At 40.2% G+C, this 17643-nt stretch overlaps 1 protein-coding gene across 1 annotated transcript in view; it reads left to right on the forward strand.

Annotated features, from left to right (window-relative positions):
• Positions 1–17643, forward strand: part of LOC126184416 (mucin-5AC-like) — a 309546-nt gene that overhangs the window by 152012 nt on the left and 139891 nt on the right. The window contains exon 10 of the mRNA XM_049926804.1: positions 9004–9694. Within this exon, the coding sequence (XP_049782761.1) occupies positions 9004–9694 (691 nt within the window). The remainder of the gene's footprint in view (positions 1–9003; positions 9695–17643) is intronic.

Consider the following 17643-nt stretch of genomic DNA (forward strand, 5'->3'; position numbering starts at 1 on the left):
CTACATCCATACTCCGCAAGCCACCTGACGGTGTGTGGCGGAGGGTACCTTGAGTACCTCTATCGGTTCTCCCTATTCCAGTCTCGTATTGTTCCTGGAAAGAAGGATTGTCTGTATGCCTCTGTGTGGGCTATAATCTCTCTGATTTTATCCTCAAGGTCTCTTCGCAAGATATACGTAGGAGGGAGCAATATACTGCTTGACTCTTCGGTGAAGGTATGTTCTCGAAACTTCAGCAAAAGCCCATACCGAGCTACTGAGCGTCTCTCCTGCAGAGTCTTCCACTGGAGTTTATATATCAACTCCATAACGCCATCGCGATTACTAAATGATCCTGTAACGAAGCGCGCTGCTCTCCGTTGGATCTTCTCTATCTCTTCTATCAACCCTAACTGGAACATCTCATCACAGCTTCCAATGATGCTGACCCAAAGTGTAGTTGTACTTTTTTCTTTGTTGTTTCTTGCATCTTTTGATGTAGAACTTGGCTGAGTTTGTTTTCCTGGGGTAGATGCTGCTGCTGGTATCACTTCTGCTTCATCCCTTGACAGTTTTGTTTTGCTGTGTCTTCATTGAGTGATGAATATGGTATATAGTTCTTTCCTGTGACTCCTTATTCTTCTTTCATTACAGCTGAGTTGGGTAAGTCCGTTTTCACAGTGGATTTTTCTTGTCTTTCCACTTACGTATTTGCTGAAAGGTTTTTACACTTTATGGTTGTTAGTGCTGGTATTTGAGAACTTGTCTCTAATACTAGCTGTAAATGTATATATAATTTCTCTTTGACTTCTGTTTGTAAGTTAGGTGCAAGCTTTGTACACACATGTTCAGAAAAAAATAGAACACCTTGAACAGCTAGAGATAGGATGTTAATATTCACAGGACATTTACATTAGTATGTTCTGCAGAAATGATAAGCATTTGAACTACGTTGGCCCTCGGGTTCAATGTCAACATTAATATCGCAGCACAACACCCCCTACTGGTATAATATGCTTCCGCTCTTGTCACTGTAAACTCAAGGTAATGGATCAGTGTGACTTGAGCAAACATGCAGGATGCCTCACAGACATATGCGCGAACTGTACTGTCAAATCAGTGAATTTGAAAGAAGGCACATTATTGGCATGAGGAAATGTGATGCATCCATCCGGGAAATTGCTGCTTGTGTGAGATGATGTGTTTTGGCAGTGCAATGGATGTGAGTGGAATGGTTCACATAAGGCCATAAAACATGACAATGTGGGTCAGGTTACACCAGCCAGACCACTTCTCAAGAAGATCGACACTTCACCTGAATGGCATTGCAGGACAGATCTGCGTGAATGATGTCTTTTGGGACAGGAATGTCATTGGATAGTGTTTCTGGATGATTCCACATTCTGTTTCCTTGAAAATGATGGCTACATTTTGGTTCTACATCTACATCCGTACTCCGCAAGCCACCTGACCTTGAGTACCTCTATCGGTTCTCCCTTCTATTCCAGGCTCGTATTGTTTGTGGAAAGAAGGATTGTCGGTATGCCTATGTGTGGGCTCTAATCTCTCTGATTTTATCCTCATGGTCTCTTTGCGAGATATACGTAGGAGGGAGCAATATACTGCTTGACTCCTCGGTGAAGGTATGTTCTCGAAACTTCAACAAAAGCCCGTACCGAGCTACTGAGTGTCTCTCCTGCAGAGTCTTCCACTGGAGTTTATCTATCATCTCCGTAATGCTTTCGCGATTACTAAATGATCCTGTAACGAAGCGCGCTGCTCTCCGTTGGATCTTCTCTATCTGTTCTATCAACCCTATCTGGTACGGAACCCACACTGCTGAGCAGTATTCAAGCAGTGGGCAAATAAGCGTACTGTAACCTACTTCTTTTGTTTTCGGACTGCATTTCCTTAGGATTCTTCCAATGCATCTCAGTCTGGCATCACTGAGCGAGGTGGCGCAGTGGTTAGACACTGGACTCGCATTCGGGAGGACGACGGTTCAATCCCGCGTCCGGCCATCCTGATTGAGGTTTTCCGTGATTTCCCTGAATTGCTCCAGGCAAATGCTGGGATGGTTCCTTTCAAAGGGCACGGCCGACTTCCTTCCCCGTCCTTCCCTAATCTGATGAGACCGATGACCTCGCTGTTTGGTCTCCTTCCCCAAAACAACCCAACTCTGTCTGGCATCTGCTTTACCGACGATCAACTTTATACGATCATTCCATTTTAAATCACTCCTAATGCCTATTCCCAGATAATTTATGGAATTAACTGCTTCCAGTTGCTGACCTGCTATATTGTAGCTAAATGGTAAAGGATCTTTCTTTCTATGTATTCGCAGCACATTGCACTTGTCTACATTGAGATTCAATTGCCATTCCCTGCACCATGCATCAATTCCCTGCACCATGCGTCAATTCCCTGCAGATCCTCCTGCATTTCAGTACAATTTTCCATTGTTACATCCTCTCGATATACCACAGCATCATCTGCAAAAAGCCTCAATGAACTTCCGATGTCATCCACAAGGTCATTTATGTATATTGTGAATAGCAGCGGTCCTACGACACTCCCCTGCGGCACACTTGAAATCACTCTTACTTCGGAAGACTTCTCCCCATTGAGAATGACATGCTGCGTTGTGTGTTCTTCAGCCCCTCTCGTTCGGTGTTGTGGATTGCGCGAAACATCTCTAATGCCTATGGCGTCGATGGGCGATGCCGACTGTGGTCTGGCAACCGCCATCTTTGGTCGATACCACAGTTAGATAAAAATTATGCCTAAAATTTGTTGCGAGTCGGTAAGTGCTCTCTTTACCAAACACTGGATTTGTATAGTCTTCTGACATGTGTCCAGCGTCTTACTCCTGCCACTTCACTCGTTTTAGGGAATGATTAGTGTGCGTAACTTTGTACATAAACTTTTCAGAAAGTTAAGTTATACACGTTGCCCCACACCGAGGGTGGACATCTTCTGGGTTAGACAGTTCTAGTGCGTGAAATGATGCTGTTTCCAAAATTACATGAGAAACAACTTGTACAAGTTTTTTTTATGCACATTGTGTATTCTTGTAACACCAGAAATGGGTAAAGTAGCACATTTTTAAATTTCAAAGAAGAGAAATAAACCATTTACTGAAAATTTTGATGAATAGTATTGCAAAGACAGATGTACTCATTTTTTCGTTTCTCCTTAATACAGGCCTCAGAAGGTGGAGTGGCATCACAGTGACTGCATTTGCACAAGACATACAGTGTCAATTCAATGCCTTATGCATTGAGGTGCTATTGAGTACATCCACAAATCACAGTTGGTGTGTGAGTCTAGGGCACTGTGACCTACGTGAATGACATCCTGCAACCTTTAGCCATACTCTTTCTGCACAACACCCCAGAGGCCATTTTTTTTTTGCCCCCCCCCCCCCCCCCCGGTAAGACAGTACACGACCACGCGTTGCTGCATGAACACATACCTATTTGGCGTCATAGGATGTCAGCCTCGTGCCCTGACCCACCAGATCGCCAGACTTGTCACCAATCGAAACTTTGTGGTATAACAATGGGTGCAGCACTGTAACCCAGTGCCAACCATCAGTGATGAACTTTCGAACCATTTGAGTGCAGAATGGGTGGCTATACCAGAGGACACTATTCGCGCCTTATACTAGTCAATGCCATCACACATGGAATAAGTTATCGGGAACCGTGGCAGACCCTGGTCCCTCTAGGCAACAGAACGTATTATACACTGAGATGGCTGAAATGCTAATTATTTCTGCAGAACATACTAATGTACGTGTCCTGTGAATGTCCTATCTCTAGTTGTTCAAGGTGTTCTCTTTTTTTTTCTGAACATAAATGTATAATCGTTTCTGTTGAGAAACTCATTGACATGCATTACCGTCACATGCTTGTACGATGGCTATCCAGAATGTAACAGACGTTTTGGTCTATCATGACGGTGGATGGGGCTACAGCCACAATCTTGGTGACATAATGTTCCTACACTCACTACACATCCAGCAGTGGCATCATGTGGTCTGTTTCCATGCTACTTTGCTTACTGTAACATGTTAAAATGTGCAGTGCAATAGAAAATCACACCACTTGTTGGTGTGTTCTGCGATTAGGTTTTTGTTGACAAAAAACTGCAGACAGATTGAAATTTATCGCAACCTTTGTGATGTGTGTGGAAAAGAAATAATCGGTGAAAACTGAGTGAGGCATACCAGTGTTCATAGTGAGAACCACAGTGGTATGCCTAGCCTTGTGCTGACAAACTGTCTATGAAAATGAATGACAGTATTTGTGAAAACCGTTGTTTCACAATTACAGAACTTTAACAACATTTTCCCCAAATTTTACCAAATTTGGTGTGTGAAATTGTGGCAGAGAAGCTTGATTACCACAAATTTTGTGCTAGGTGGGTTCCCAAAGTCCTAACATTAGACCACAAAAAACAGACTGCCTGCAGCACTGCTCTCCCGTGAAGATTATGAGAAAAATGGTAACAAAGTTATCAATCGTATCATAACTGGGAACAAGACTTGGGTGAAGCATGTCAGTTGCGGAAAAAAGAAGGTGGTTGATGAAGTGGGGAACACACATTCTCCCAAGAAACCAAAGAAGTGTTTGCAAATACTCTCAGCAAGAAGGATCATGACTACTGTGTTTTGGGGTGCTAAAGGAGTGATTCTCTTTGATTTCCTTGAACTTGGCACAACAGTTAACTCAGAGAGGTATTGTCCTATACTGACAGAGTTAAGGCGGGCAATATAAAACAAGCTTCAGGGAAAACTCATCACAAATCGTTCCCCCCCCCCTCCCCCCTCCCCCCCCCCCCCCCCCCCCCCCCCACACACACACACACACACAACATTGCGCATCCACACACAGCCCGTCATACCCAAAAGCTCGTACGGGGTTTTGGATGGGAGGGGTTTGATCATCCACCATACAGCCCAGATTTGGCACTGAGCGACCACCACCTCTTCCCAGTAATGAAGCCATGGCTGGCTTGCTGCGCAACACTTTGATACTGATGCCAAACTGCATGCTGGTATAAAGCAGTGGTTGCAGTTGGAGGCGGCAGATTTCTATAGAAACAGTATTGAAAAACTTGTGCCACGGTATGATAAATGCCTCAGTTTGAATGGTGATTATGTAGAAAAAATGAATTAATGTGTAACTTTAAAATGTATATAATAAAATTTGGTTTTCCGTATTGTTAATTCTTTATTTCAAAATGTCTTTTACTTTCTGAATAGGCCCCATAATTTTCCACAGTGCTCATTGTGATTTTGTTTGCAGCATAGATTCGGCTGTTCAATTTTTGTAGAACCTATCTGTAAGGAATTGTGCACAAGATAACGTTTGTGTGGACTCTCCTTTGAAGATAATCTGTTATGGTGCATTTGAAATCCTCAAATTTCTTTGTGATGACATTTTCTCCACCTAGAATGATGCCACTGTCATTTTTTGTGTATTCTCTCTTATTCCCCTCTGTTAGAACAATGTCCTTTAAGTGGGTGTTAGGTTTTTATAATAGATGAGACATAGCATGTTGGGTTATCAAATTGTTCATAATATTTGCTTATTGATGTCCGTGACTGTCAGAAATCATTAATATGTTGTGACTCTTGTTATCACTGTATATCATTATAAGTTAATACACCAGCATAGTTAACATAGTCACACTGTCATTAGTTGGGTACTTAAGGCACAAATGAAACGAGAAATCACTGAGCATGCCGTTGTAAACCATTTGTCTACAGGACAATGTCAACCAAGAACCAAAAGACTGCGTATGTTGAAAGACAACAAGATAACCATCATCAGATGTTGTTGATAATGAAATGTTAACTAACAACAAATAAGCAAGTAATTGTTAACTTTTTCTGTCTGTTGTTTGACCAGGCACAGAACAGGATTCCAGGCATATATGCTTCTTATGCTTTAAACACTGGCCCTCCAGGGCCATTGATGGCCCAAATTATGTACAAATGCCACAGCTGCATGGGATGTGGTAAACAATCACCTTACACAAACTGAGATCGTCCTCTACAGACCCTTAAAGTGTCCTAATCTTAGCTGGTGGTCAAAAAGCACAACTCACACCATGTTTTCTGAGAATACATCTGATTTGTTTGAAATACTACCTGCATGAGAAATGAAAGCTGTAGACTTAGCGACACATCATGATTGCCATCACTCATCTAATTCTCAATTGATGGATAGTTTTGATATAAACTTTATTATATAAACATTTATGTCGGTCAGTAATTTAAAATTTTTCCTGCCAGTCTAAGTTTGAAGTCTATGGACTTATTAACTACTTTTCTTAGACGCTTAACACTTTGTGCACACATTTATGACATTGTTATCTAAAAAGCAGACTACAATCAAATTATTTCAATCAATAGTTTTGATACTATAAATACATAAATTAGACAATCAAAATTAAGGTAATTTTTTTCATAGTTAATAAGGGTATATTTTTCCTCCCGGTGATAATAAGCTGGTGTCTGTAGTCTACTTTTCTCCAAATGGTAGCCTGAAGTATCACAAAAAATTTCAGATCTCTAACTGAAATTTTTTTTTCCCCACCCATAAAACAAACATGTCAGAAAATTTGATTCTTGGGAAATTCAGTTTAAAGGTACATTTCCTCTGCTACTCACCTCTGTTGTTCTTAAAACCCTCCAGTTGCATAATATTCTTGGTTTGTGTGTTCCTCATCTTCTCTCTTCTTTTCTTGCTCCTCTTTGCTATTGTGGCCTCTTTAGTTGCCTCAAGAACCCATTTTTGCCTTTGGCCACTCTCAAGGAATCAATTGACATCAGTGCTTGTCTCATATTGAAACCAGGAATTAGTCCCAACAACTCTAAAACATCACATTTGCTAACTGCCCCATCATTAAAGCAAATAACTGTATCTAATACACCTAATCTCATGGTATTGAAACCAACACACACAGTTTTAGGCAGGTGTTCCCATATCACATGGTTGAAGCATTCATTAACATTTTGTCTCTTTCCATGTAAGCACTGTGACAATAGTTTAGTGTCACTTAGGTCCCTGTATATGGGCTTAATTGATTCCAATACCTCAAATGGCAGGGAGTGATTGGTGTGCATAAGTCTTACCATTTGCTGTTGCATTTTTGTATCTACACCATGTGTCTACACCACTGTTGCAGAAAGGATGCTGTGGATGGTCATCCATAGAAGCTTTATGGAAAAAGGTAGCCCATACTGCTTTCTTCATGGCCTCATTATTTTCTCGATTACTTCTTATGGCTAAACCATAATAGAGCTGCAGTTTGTCCACCTCGATGACCCCAACCACCAATTAGTTTGCCTTCACTGAGCTTTTTCCCCTTCATGTCTTTTATTAGCTTAAGTAAACGTGTGTCCATCCTCTTTTGGACATGACCAACACACTGTAACTTTTCAGTTTTTACAGTTCTTTCATAAGGCATATTTTCCAACACATTTGCAAACCCTTTGGAGTCTTCATCTTCAAGGTACTTCACATACCATACACCATAATTCTCTTCTGACCTTTGAAATATTCTGAGAACTCCCTCTGATTCCATTCCACCACTGTACCCAGAAAAATTCTGAACACAAACATGATCTTGGTTATTTCCTTTGCAACCATGGCAGTGCAGTACTTTGTCATACATTCTATGTCAATCACGTTTCCATTTTCTAGGGATGTTGCAGTGATAACACCATTCAGTGAGAAATGACCACATTCATGTCCCATCAAAGGCTGCAGCTATATCAATGTCACCTTCATTGCATAACACAGTTTCTTCTACTGCTTTCTTCATTGACGCAGCACTCACTTGACCAAGACTTTCAAGAAGTAGCTGTGTGTACTTCTCAAATCTTGTAGGTGGGGGGCAAATTCATGATAGCACAAAATGTTTGAACTGCCTTTCTACTCTTCCCAATACACCTCATTCCCTACGCGAGTGTTATAAACTCTTCCTTTGCACAATCCAGAAGAATACCCAGTTTTAGTTACCCCACAGAAATCAAAAAACACTTGTAACTTACTAGCCACACCTTTCCTGCCTTCAAAATCGTTGACAATTTTAGTACCACCTTTCCTCAAAGTGCACACACAGGAACATTGTTTAGAAGCGAACATAAAGCACTCAATTCAGCCATTATGGAAACACATTCCTTTACAGTGTTTTGATCATATTTTATAGAAATGTCGCTCTGGGTACTCAAATATTTAGCTTGAGGCACTTGGCGGAGTCAACATAACAACTAGTTGGTTTGTGGATGTAATTACACAGTCTACTTTCCAACGAAGTAAATCAATTACCATAAAACTTACATTTTTCCGTTCCAAAACATGTTTTTGGAGGCATAACTACTTCCGTGAATGACACAGCACCAACAACTCAACAACATACAGAAGTTTGAACACAAACAACTCTTGAAAACCATAGATACCCAAAGGAAAACAAAGGAGCATTGGAAAGCATGTGTGCTAACAGGGCTGCCAACTCAGAAAATGATTATGCAGTGTATCTTTTCAAAGTGCAAAATAATAATGACGCCATTTGACATCCAACCACAGCGGAAACATGGTCGTTGCCGCATACCGACATATATTTTAATTTGTTTGTAAAGATGTTCCTGATGTCCGAATCAATTCATTTAACTTCCATTTTGTTCACAAAACTCTAAATATTGATTTAAGACGGAAAAAAATTCAAATTTTTTCCACATTCCTAGTGTAATGACTGTTCCATGTTGCTCAACACTGTGGTGCAAGTCTTTCAGTTGGACAACACATTGGTGGCTTATGAAACTGCTGTTGTTTATGTGATACTGTTGGAATAAACATGGGTTCAGAATTTAAAATTCCTCCACATACCACAGGAAATGTGAAATGTAATGGCTTTATCAGCTGTTTTGTGGAGCAAATGGCAGTGAGAATTAACATATTGTTCTAATTATTTTTAAGACATACTGAAGTATTTTATGTTTCATTTCAGGTTCTAAGGCTTGTAGCAGCACAGGGTACAGTGCAACTGCAGTCAATTCAGACACCTAGTGGTCCCACACTTATTGCAGTCCCATCAGGCTCAGCATTGAGTTTTCAGCCGGTGTCTCAACTTACTTCACCACAGCAACCGCAGACTCAGTCACAGCAAACATCCAAATTAACAAATCAGCATGTGTCTATACAGACATCAAATACCATTCTTCCAGCTGTCTTAAATAATATTCCACAATCCTTCCAGCAGAATGCATCAAGAACAAGTCTCCAGAATAATGCAGCAGTTACCAACTTGAACCTTAATGTGCACAATTTGAGTCTGAATGTTACAAATGCAAATTCTGCAACGTGCTCTCATAATAGTGATATTTCAGGAGACACTTTACCATCCTGCCAGAGTTGTTCTGTCACTCAGCAGACCCCAAATAGTTCAAATATTGTGTCAGATTCGCCTGTAAATGTGAACTTGAATGTGAATGCAAGTGAAAGTGCTTCAAAGAGGAACTCACCCAGTGGACTTCATAATACTCCTGAGGTGGCTAAAGAAAATATAGAAACAGTTAATATTAGAGAATCAAATGGAAACCAAATGGCGGCTCCAACTCCTCTGCCTCTAAACAGGAAAAAGTCTAAGAAGAAGAAAAAGAAAAATAAACTGGATTTAGCCAACATCATGAAGTTGTCAGGTAAATTTAAACATTTTTAACATTGTATTTATATCTCTTACTTCAGTGACAGTTTTTTGATGTATTATCTAGCTCTGGTGATTTCCAGTGGTGGCCAGTTATCATGTGCTCATATGCTACAGCACACTGTAAATATCACAGTAAAATGATACTACATCTCTTCGAATACAAGCAGTAAATCCCACTGAAATTATGTGGTGTCTCTTCAAATATGAGCCAGAAATTACACTAAACTTTCATCATTTCTCTTCGAATGTGTGCTGGTATAGAAATAAAATGGATGAAAACGTGTGTTGTAGTACTCTCTCCGTGGTAAATAGAAACCGTTGTCGAGTGCTGAAATGATGGTTAGCCATTCTACAATCACTGATCACTGCAGAGAAGGGGCGGGCCACACCTGTCTGTTTATAACTGTGCATGCTGTGATGTGACATCATCTCTTCCAGCATTACGAGTGCTATGTTGCTCACGGCTCAATGTCAGTATTTTTATTTGAAAGTGTGTGTGTGTGTGTATTGTGCAAGTGTAGAGTATGAGGGATTTTTGAGGAGTGATTGTCGTAACTATGCCATGGCCGAGTGGTAAGTACCCTGACTATCAATTCATCAGCTTGGGTTCAGTTACCTTTGCTGAATTTTTTTAATTCTATTCCTTGCAGTGTTAAACTATTAATTGTAAAATTTAAATATGTTTCAACAGTTCAATTTATATAGGTGAAGTTAATATTCAATTTAGTTATGATTACTAGCCTTGTAAATGAGAAGGCTATAGGCCACCACATTGTAGCACATTGATAAAATTTTGCACAAGCTGCCACTGGTGATTTCATTCATTTATGAACATAGCATAAGAAACTGTGCGTGTGATATATGTTGTGAACCCAGGGCTGGTCCGAGAATATTTTTCTACACAAGCAACTTTGGCACCCTCCCGTCGTCTCCCTCCATTTCACACCCACCTTTTTCCCAAGCACTTTGAACTGTGTCAGTTTTCATTACTAATAGTCATACGTATTGTATACAAATCTTGTGCTCAGGTGCCCTGAGTGGCCACTACCAATTGTGTGTACACAGATCTTACTGTTGTGGCACCCTTCTCAGCAAGGGCCTTAAGCCAACCCTGTCTGAGCCACACCTGCAGAGATATTTTTTATTTTTTTTTTTATGTGTGAGCCATTGTCTGGGTGTACATTTTATTGTGATTGTTTCTGATGTTCTGTTGGGGGCATTTCTGTTTAAGTGAGCAATCCATTTTTTCATACATTCACATTCAAAAAGGCTTCCATTTAGTTTTAATTTAAGTGTTATTTATTTAGGGCAGATTATCATCTTTTGCCTAAGATAATTTAGATTTAGTGCATTAAGAAAAATCTCGAGGACAGAGGTGTTGGAGGAACCCACTATTCAAGTGTTTTTTTGTTAATGAGCCATGTGGCTACTATTTATAGTACTTACAAGCTGCATGTTAACACCATGAAGTTTCAGCTCATTTGCAATCATATTGAAACTTAAAGAACTAATTTAATTCATAATTACTTAAATGAATTAAGCAGTTATTGTTAATTATCCATAATGTATAGTTTTATAGACATTCATGTCTAAAACTTCTATACTAGGAGAAACATATACGAGGGGCATTCAGTAAGGAGTGCAACACATTTTTTCCTCTTGCTAAACTTCGATTGAAACAATGTGGAATTTGTTTGAGGATGTGATGGAATATTCTTTTTTAAATCCCTATAGTTTAGGAAGTGCTGATAGATGGTAGCACTATATTGCAGCCTTCAAAATGGTGTCTCTAGTGGAAGTACATACCAAGCAGAGAGCTATCATTGAGTTTCTTTTGCTGTTAAAACAAGAGCATCACATTTATTCATAGGTGCTTGCAGAATGTCCATGAAGACTTGGCAGTGAACAAAAGCACAGGGAAGCATTGGGCGAGGCGTCTGTCATCGTCCCAACAAAGACATGCAAAACTGTCTAATCTCCTATGTGTCAGCTGCACACACACAACTGTGACTCCTGCAGTGTTGGAACATGTGGACGCTCTCATTCATGATGAGTGACAAATCAGAATAAAACAACTCACCGCGCAGCAGGATGTCTCTGTTGGTAGTGCTGTCACACTTGTCCATCATGGAGTACTCAAAGGTGTATGCCCGCTGGGTTCCTCACTGCATAACAGAAGACTTTAAAGAACAACAAAGGACCATCTGTGTGGAAGTGCTTGCACAATTATGAGGCTGATTGTTATGACAATTTTTTGTCAAACATTATTACAGGCGATGAAACATGGGTTCATCACTTTGAACCGAAAATAAAACAGCAATTCTTGGAGTGGTGCCACACCACCTGTCCTCTGAAGAAAAAGTTCAAAGCTGCACCCTCAGCCAGTAAAGGCATCAGTTTTCCCTCGACTCTGAAGGGGTTATTCTGTTTCATGTCCTCCCTCATGGAAAAGTGATCAACTGTGAAGTGTGTTGTTCTATCCTCAGGAAATTGAAGAAACGACTTCAGCATCTGCATCTATATCTACAGTGATACTCCACATTCCGCTTTATGGTGCATAGTGGAGGGTACCCAGCCCGACTACCAGACATTTCCTTTTCTGTTCCACTTGCAAATAGAACGGGGAAAAAACAACTTTCTACATGCCTTCATATGAGCCCTAATTTCTCCTACGTTCGTGATCCTTATGCGTACTATATCGTGTAGGTAACAGAATCATTCTGCAGTCACTTTCAAATGTTGGTTCTCTAAATTTTCTCAATAGTGATCCTTGAAAAGAATGTCACCTTCCCTCCAGTGATTCCTATTTGAGTTCCTGAAGCAACTCTGTAAGATTTGCATGTTGTTTAAACATACCGGTAACAAATCTAGCAGCCTAACTCTGAATTTCTTCCATTTTGTCCTGTAATCTGATCTGGTACGAATCCCAAACACTCAAGTAGTACTCAAGACTAGATCCCACTAATGTTCTGTATTTGGTCTCCTTTACAGATGAACCACACTTTCCTAAAACTCTACCAATAAACCCAAGTCGACCATTCGCCTTTCCTACCACACTCCTCACATGCACGTTCTATTTCATATTGCTTTGTACTGTTATACCCAGATATTTAAACGGCATGACTGTGTCAAAAATGACACTATTAATGCTGTATCCAAACATTATGGGTTTGTTTTTCCTACTCATCCATACTAACTTACATTTTTCTACATTTAGTACTATCTGCCATTAATCACACTAATTATCAATTTTGTCCAAGTCATCTCGTATCATCCTACAGTCACTCAACGTTGACACCTTCCCATACACCATGGCGTCATCAGAAAACAGCCGCATACTACTGCTTACCTTGTCTGCCAGATCACGTTTGTATATAGAGAATAATAGCAGTCCTATCGCACTTCCCTGGGGCACTCCTGGCGATACCCTTGTCTCTGGTGAACACTTACCGTAGAGGACAACATACTGAGTTCTATAACTTAAGAATCTTCGAGCCACTCGCATATCTCTGAACCTATTCCACATGCTAGTACCTTCTTTAACAACCTACAATGGAGCACCATGTCAAACACTTTCCAGAAATCTTGAAATACGGAATCTACCTATTGCGCTTCATCCATTGTTCACAGAACATCATGTGAGACAAAGGCAATCTGAGTTTGACACAAGTGATGCTTTCTAAAACTATGCTGATTTGTGGAAATAAGCTTATCAGTCTCCAGAAAATTTATTATATTCAAATTGAGAATACATGCAAGAATTCCGGAGCAAACTGATGTTTAGGATATCGGTCTGTAATATTGCGGGTCCATTCTTTTTCCCATATTATACACTGGAGTCACCTGTGGTGGTCCCCCCCCCCCCCCCCCCCCCCCAGTCTCTTGAGACTTTGCACTGAGTGAGAGATTCACACTAAATGCAAGCCAAGTAATGGACCAATGCCATAGAGTACTCTTTGAAAAACCAAATTGGGATTCCATTCTGACCTAGTGATTTATTTGTTTTCAACTCTTTCAGTTGTTTCTCTACACCAGGGATGTTTATTACTATGTTGTCTATTCGGGAGCCTGTTGATGGTGAAACAGCCGTATGTCTGAACGATTTCTTGAATGTGAAATTTAAGACTTTGTTTCGTTGTGCTATCTTCAACTGACACACCAGACTGGTCAAAAAGTGACCGGATAGAAGCCTTAGACCCTCTTAGTGATTTTATATAGAACCATAATTTTCTTGGGATATCTGGCAGATCTTTTGCTAACATGTAACAGTGGTGGTAGCTGTGTGCTTCACTCTCAAATCTTTTCACAGATGCACAAATCTCTACTAAACTTTGCCTGTTGTTATTTGCCCATTCTCTTTTGAACCAGGAGTGCAACAGCCTCTGTTTCTCAGCAGTTCCTGAATCTCATTATTAAACCATGGTGGGTCTTTTCCATCCTTAATCCACTTACTAGGTATATAATTCCCCAGTCCACGATATACAGGCGGTAGCCACTGGCCGAGACACAAGCAGCAACTGGGAAATAACCGATTTTGTGACATTTTACGTTCCTAACCAGAAGAGAATGGTATAGTTTCATCTGTGTGCCTTAGTAGTTTAGTTTGTTGAGTTTCTGTGTGCTAATTTAATATTTAATAGATACAGTTCTTGCATTTTCGTTTGTGTTGGAAAGTAAACCAATTTTATGACACATTACAAGTTCCTAATCGGGAGCAAATTATTTTATCTTACCTGAGTGGTTTGGTAATTCAGTTTTTGAATCTCGTCATATTAACTTAATTTATTAGACATAGTTCTTGCATTTTCCTCAGTGTCTACAGTAGAGTTCTGTAGCACATATCGATGGCTGTTGTATGTCTGGATAGTGTAGTTTTCCACAGTGTTTAGTATGGATAAGGACTGTGATTGCTGTGGTCGCAGTTGGCGAAAGACTTTCCAGGGCACCACATGTAAGGCCTCCCCAGTTAGTCTGACAAACAGGTACCATGTGCTGTCTGTGGTTGACACTGTCACACAGCCAGATGCAATCATTTGTCCTGTTTCCTCTGAAACTTCTCAGCCTGCAAGATCTGGGTGATCACACAGGGTGGGATTGCTGTTAATTGAGAGTTCCAATGTTATGCACGTTATGGGGTCCATTAGGGGCATGGCAAGAAGGCCAATGTGCACTCTGTGTGCATAGTAGGTGGCATCATTCCAGATGTGGAACAGGTCCTTCCAGATGTCACGAGAAGCACAGGGTGCTGCCAACTGCCATTGGCGGCTCACGTCGGTACCAATGATGGGTGTCACTTTGGATCAGAAGAGATTCTCTCTGCTTTCGAGTGGCTATCAGAAGTGGCAAATGCTGCTAGTCTTGCTTGTAAGATGAAATCGGAGCTCATCATTTGCAGCATAGTTGAAAGGACTGACTGCGGAGGATCTGAACCAGAGGCTCGGACAGTTATGCGACTGCGTGGGCTGCAGATTCCTCAGCTTGCACCATAGGGTGGTTAGGTTTCGAGTTCCGCTGAATAGGTCAAGAATCCACTACAAAAAGGAGGCGGCTACATAGGTGTGGCATGGACTGGGCGGTTTTTTTTTTTTAGCTTAGAGGGTCTCGGGGAAACACAATAAGGGCTTCAGTCTCAAAGGGTACAGTCGAACACAGGAAGACTACATACAGGAACCATCGTAATAATAATTGTAAATTGTTGTAATTGTGTTGGGAATGTACCAGAGCTCCAAGTGCAGATAGAGAGCACTGATGCTCAAATCGTTATAGGCACTAAAAGATGGCTAAAACCAGAGTTAAGTTCAGCTGAAGTTCTTGCGAACAACCTAACGGTGTTCCGAAAGTATAGCCTAAACACAGTTGGCAGAGGCATGTTTGTTGCTGTTAGAAGTAGTTTGTCTTGTTGTGAAATTGAAGTAGATAGTTTCTGTGAGTGAACACAGGGTTGTCGTCACGATATTGAATATTGTAACCCACAGATCCTCCAAAAAATTAAAAAAGAGGCAGATAAAAATTTACATCATTCCTTTCTGAGAGACAATTTCCACGCCTTCCAAATTAACAATGTAAGTGTAGACCAGATGGGGCTTGAATTTAAAGAAATGATATCAACAACTATTGAGAGATTTATACCAAATAAATTTACAAATGACAGAGCTGATACCTCTGATGGTACACAAAGCAGGTTAGAACACTGTTGCTGAAACAACAGTAAAAGCATGCCAAATTTAAACGAATGCAAAATCTCCAAGATTGGTGACATTTTATAGAAGCTCGAAATTTTGCGTAGACTTCAATACAAGTGCTTATAATAGTTTCCACAATGAAACTTCGTCTCGAAAACTGACAGAAAATCCAAAGAGAGTCTGGTTGTAGGTGAAGTATTCTAGCAGCAATACACAATCAGTGCCTTCTGTGCTCAATAGCAAAGGAAATATTGTCAACGATAGTGCTGCCAAAGAAGAGTTACTAAACACGGCCTTCAGAAATTCTGTTACAAAGAAGACAAAGTAAATATTCCAGAATTCAAATGAAGAACAGCTGCCAACGTAACTTACAAGTAAATATTCTCGAAGTAGTGAAGCAACTTAAATCGTTTAATAAAAGCAAATCTTCCGGTCCATACTGTATACTAATTGGGGTCCTTTCAGAGTATGCTGACACAGTAGAACCATACTTAACAATCATATACAGTTGCTCACTTGACAAAAGATCGGTACCCAAAAATTGGAAAGTTGCACAAGTTACACCAGTATTCAAGAAAGATAATAGGAGTAATCCAATAAATTATAGGGCTATATCATTAACGTCGATATTCAGCAGGATTTTGGAGCATATATTGAGTTCAAACATTATGAATTACTCTGAAGAGAACAGTCTATTGACACATGTTAAACATGGATTTAGAAAACATTATTTTTGTGAGACACAACTAGCTTTTTACTCACACTAAGTGTTGAGTGCTGTTGACAAGGGATTTCAAATTCCATATTTCTAGATGACGAAGAAATTGAAGAAATGTATGATGATATAAAAGAAATTATTCAGATAGTGGAGGGAGACGAAAATTTAATAGTCATGGGTGACTGGAATTCGAGTGTAGGAAAAGGGAGAGAAGGAAACGTAGTAGGTGAATATGGATTGGGGCTAAGAAATGAAAGAGGAAGCCGCCTGGTAGAATTTTGCACAGAGCACAACTTAATTATAGCAAACACTTGGTTTAAGAATCATGATAGAAGGTTGTATACATGGAAGAACCCTGGAGATACTAAAAGGTATCAGATAGATTATATAATGGTAAGACAGAGATTTAGGAACCAGGTTTTAAATTGTAAGACATTTCCAGGGGCAGATGTGGACTCTGACCACAATCTATTGGTTATGACCTGTAGATTAAAACTGAAGAAACTGCAAAAAGGTGGGAATTTAAGGAGATGGGACCTGGATAAACTGAAAGAACCAGAGGTTGTACAGAGTTTTAGGGACAGCATAAGGGAACAATTGACAGGAATTGGGGGGGGGGGGGGGATGAAGTAGTGAAGGCAGCAGAGGATCAAGTAGGTAAAAAGACCAGGGCTCTTAGAAATCCTTGGGTAACAGAAGAAATATTGAATTTAATTGATGAAAGGAGAAAATATAAAAATGCAGTTAATGAAGCAGGCAAAAAGGAATACAAACGTCTCAAAAATGAGATCGACAGGAAGTGCAAAATGGCTAAGCAGGGATGGATACAGGACAAATGTAAGGATGTAGAGGCTTATCTCACTAGGGGTAAGATAGATACTGCCTACAGGAAAATTAGAGAGACCTTTGGAGATAAGAGAACCACTTGTACGAACATCAAGAGCTCAGATGGAAACCCAGTTCTAAGCAAAGAAGGGAAAGCAGAAAGGTGGAAGGAGTATATAGAGGGTCTATACAAGGGCGATGTACTTGAGGACAATA

The sequence above is a fragment of the Schistocerca cancellata genome, chromosome 4 (genome assembly GCF_023864275.1).
Source record: "Schistocerca cancellata isolate TAMUIC-IGC-003103 chromosome 4, iqSchCanc2.1, whole genome shotgun sequence".
In the NCBI taxonomy this organism is placed as follows: Eukaryota; Metazoa; Arthropoda; class Insecta; order Orthoptera; family Acrididae; genus Schistocerca; species Schistocerca cancellata.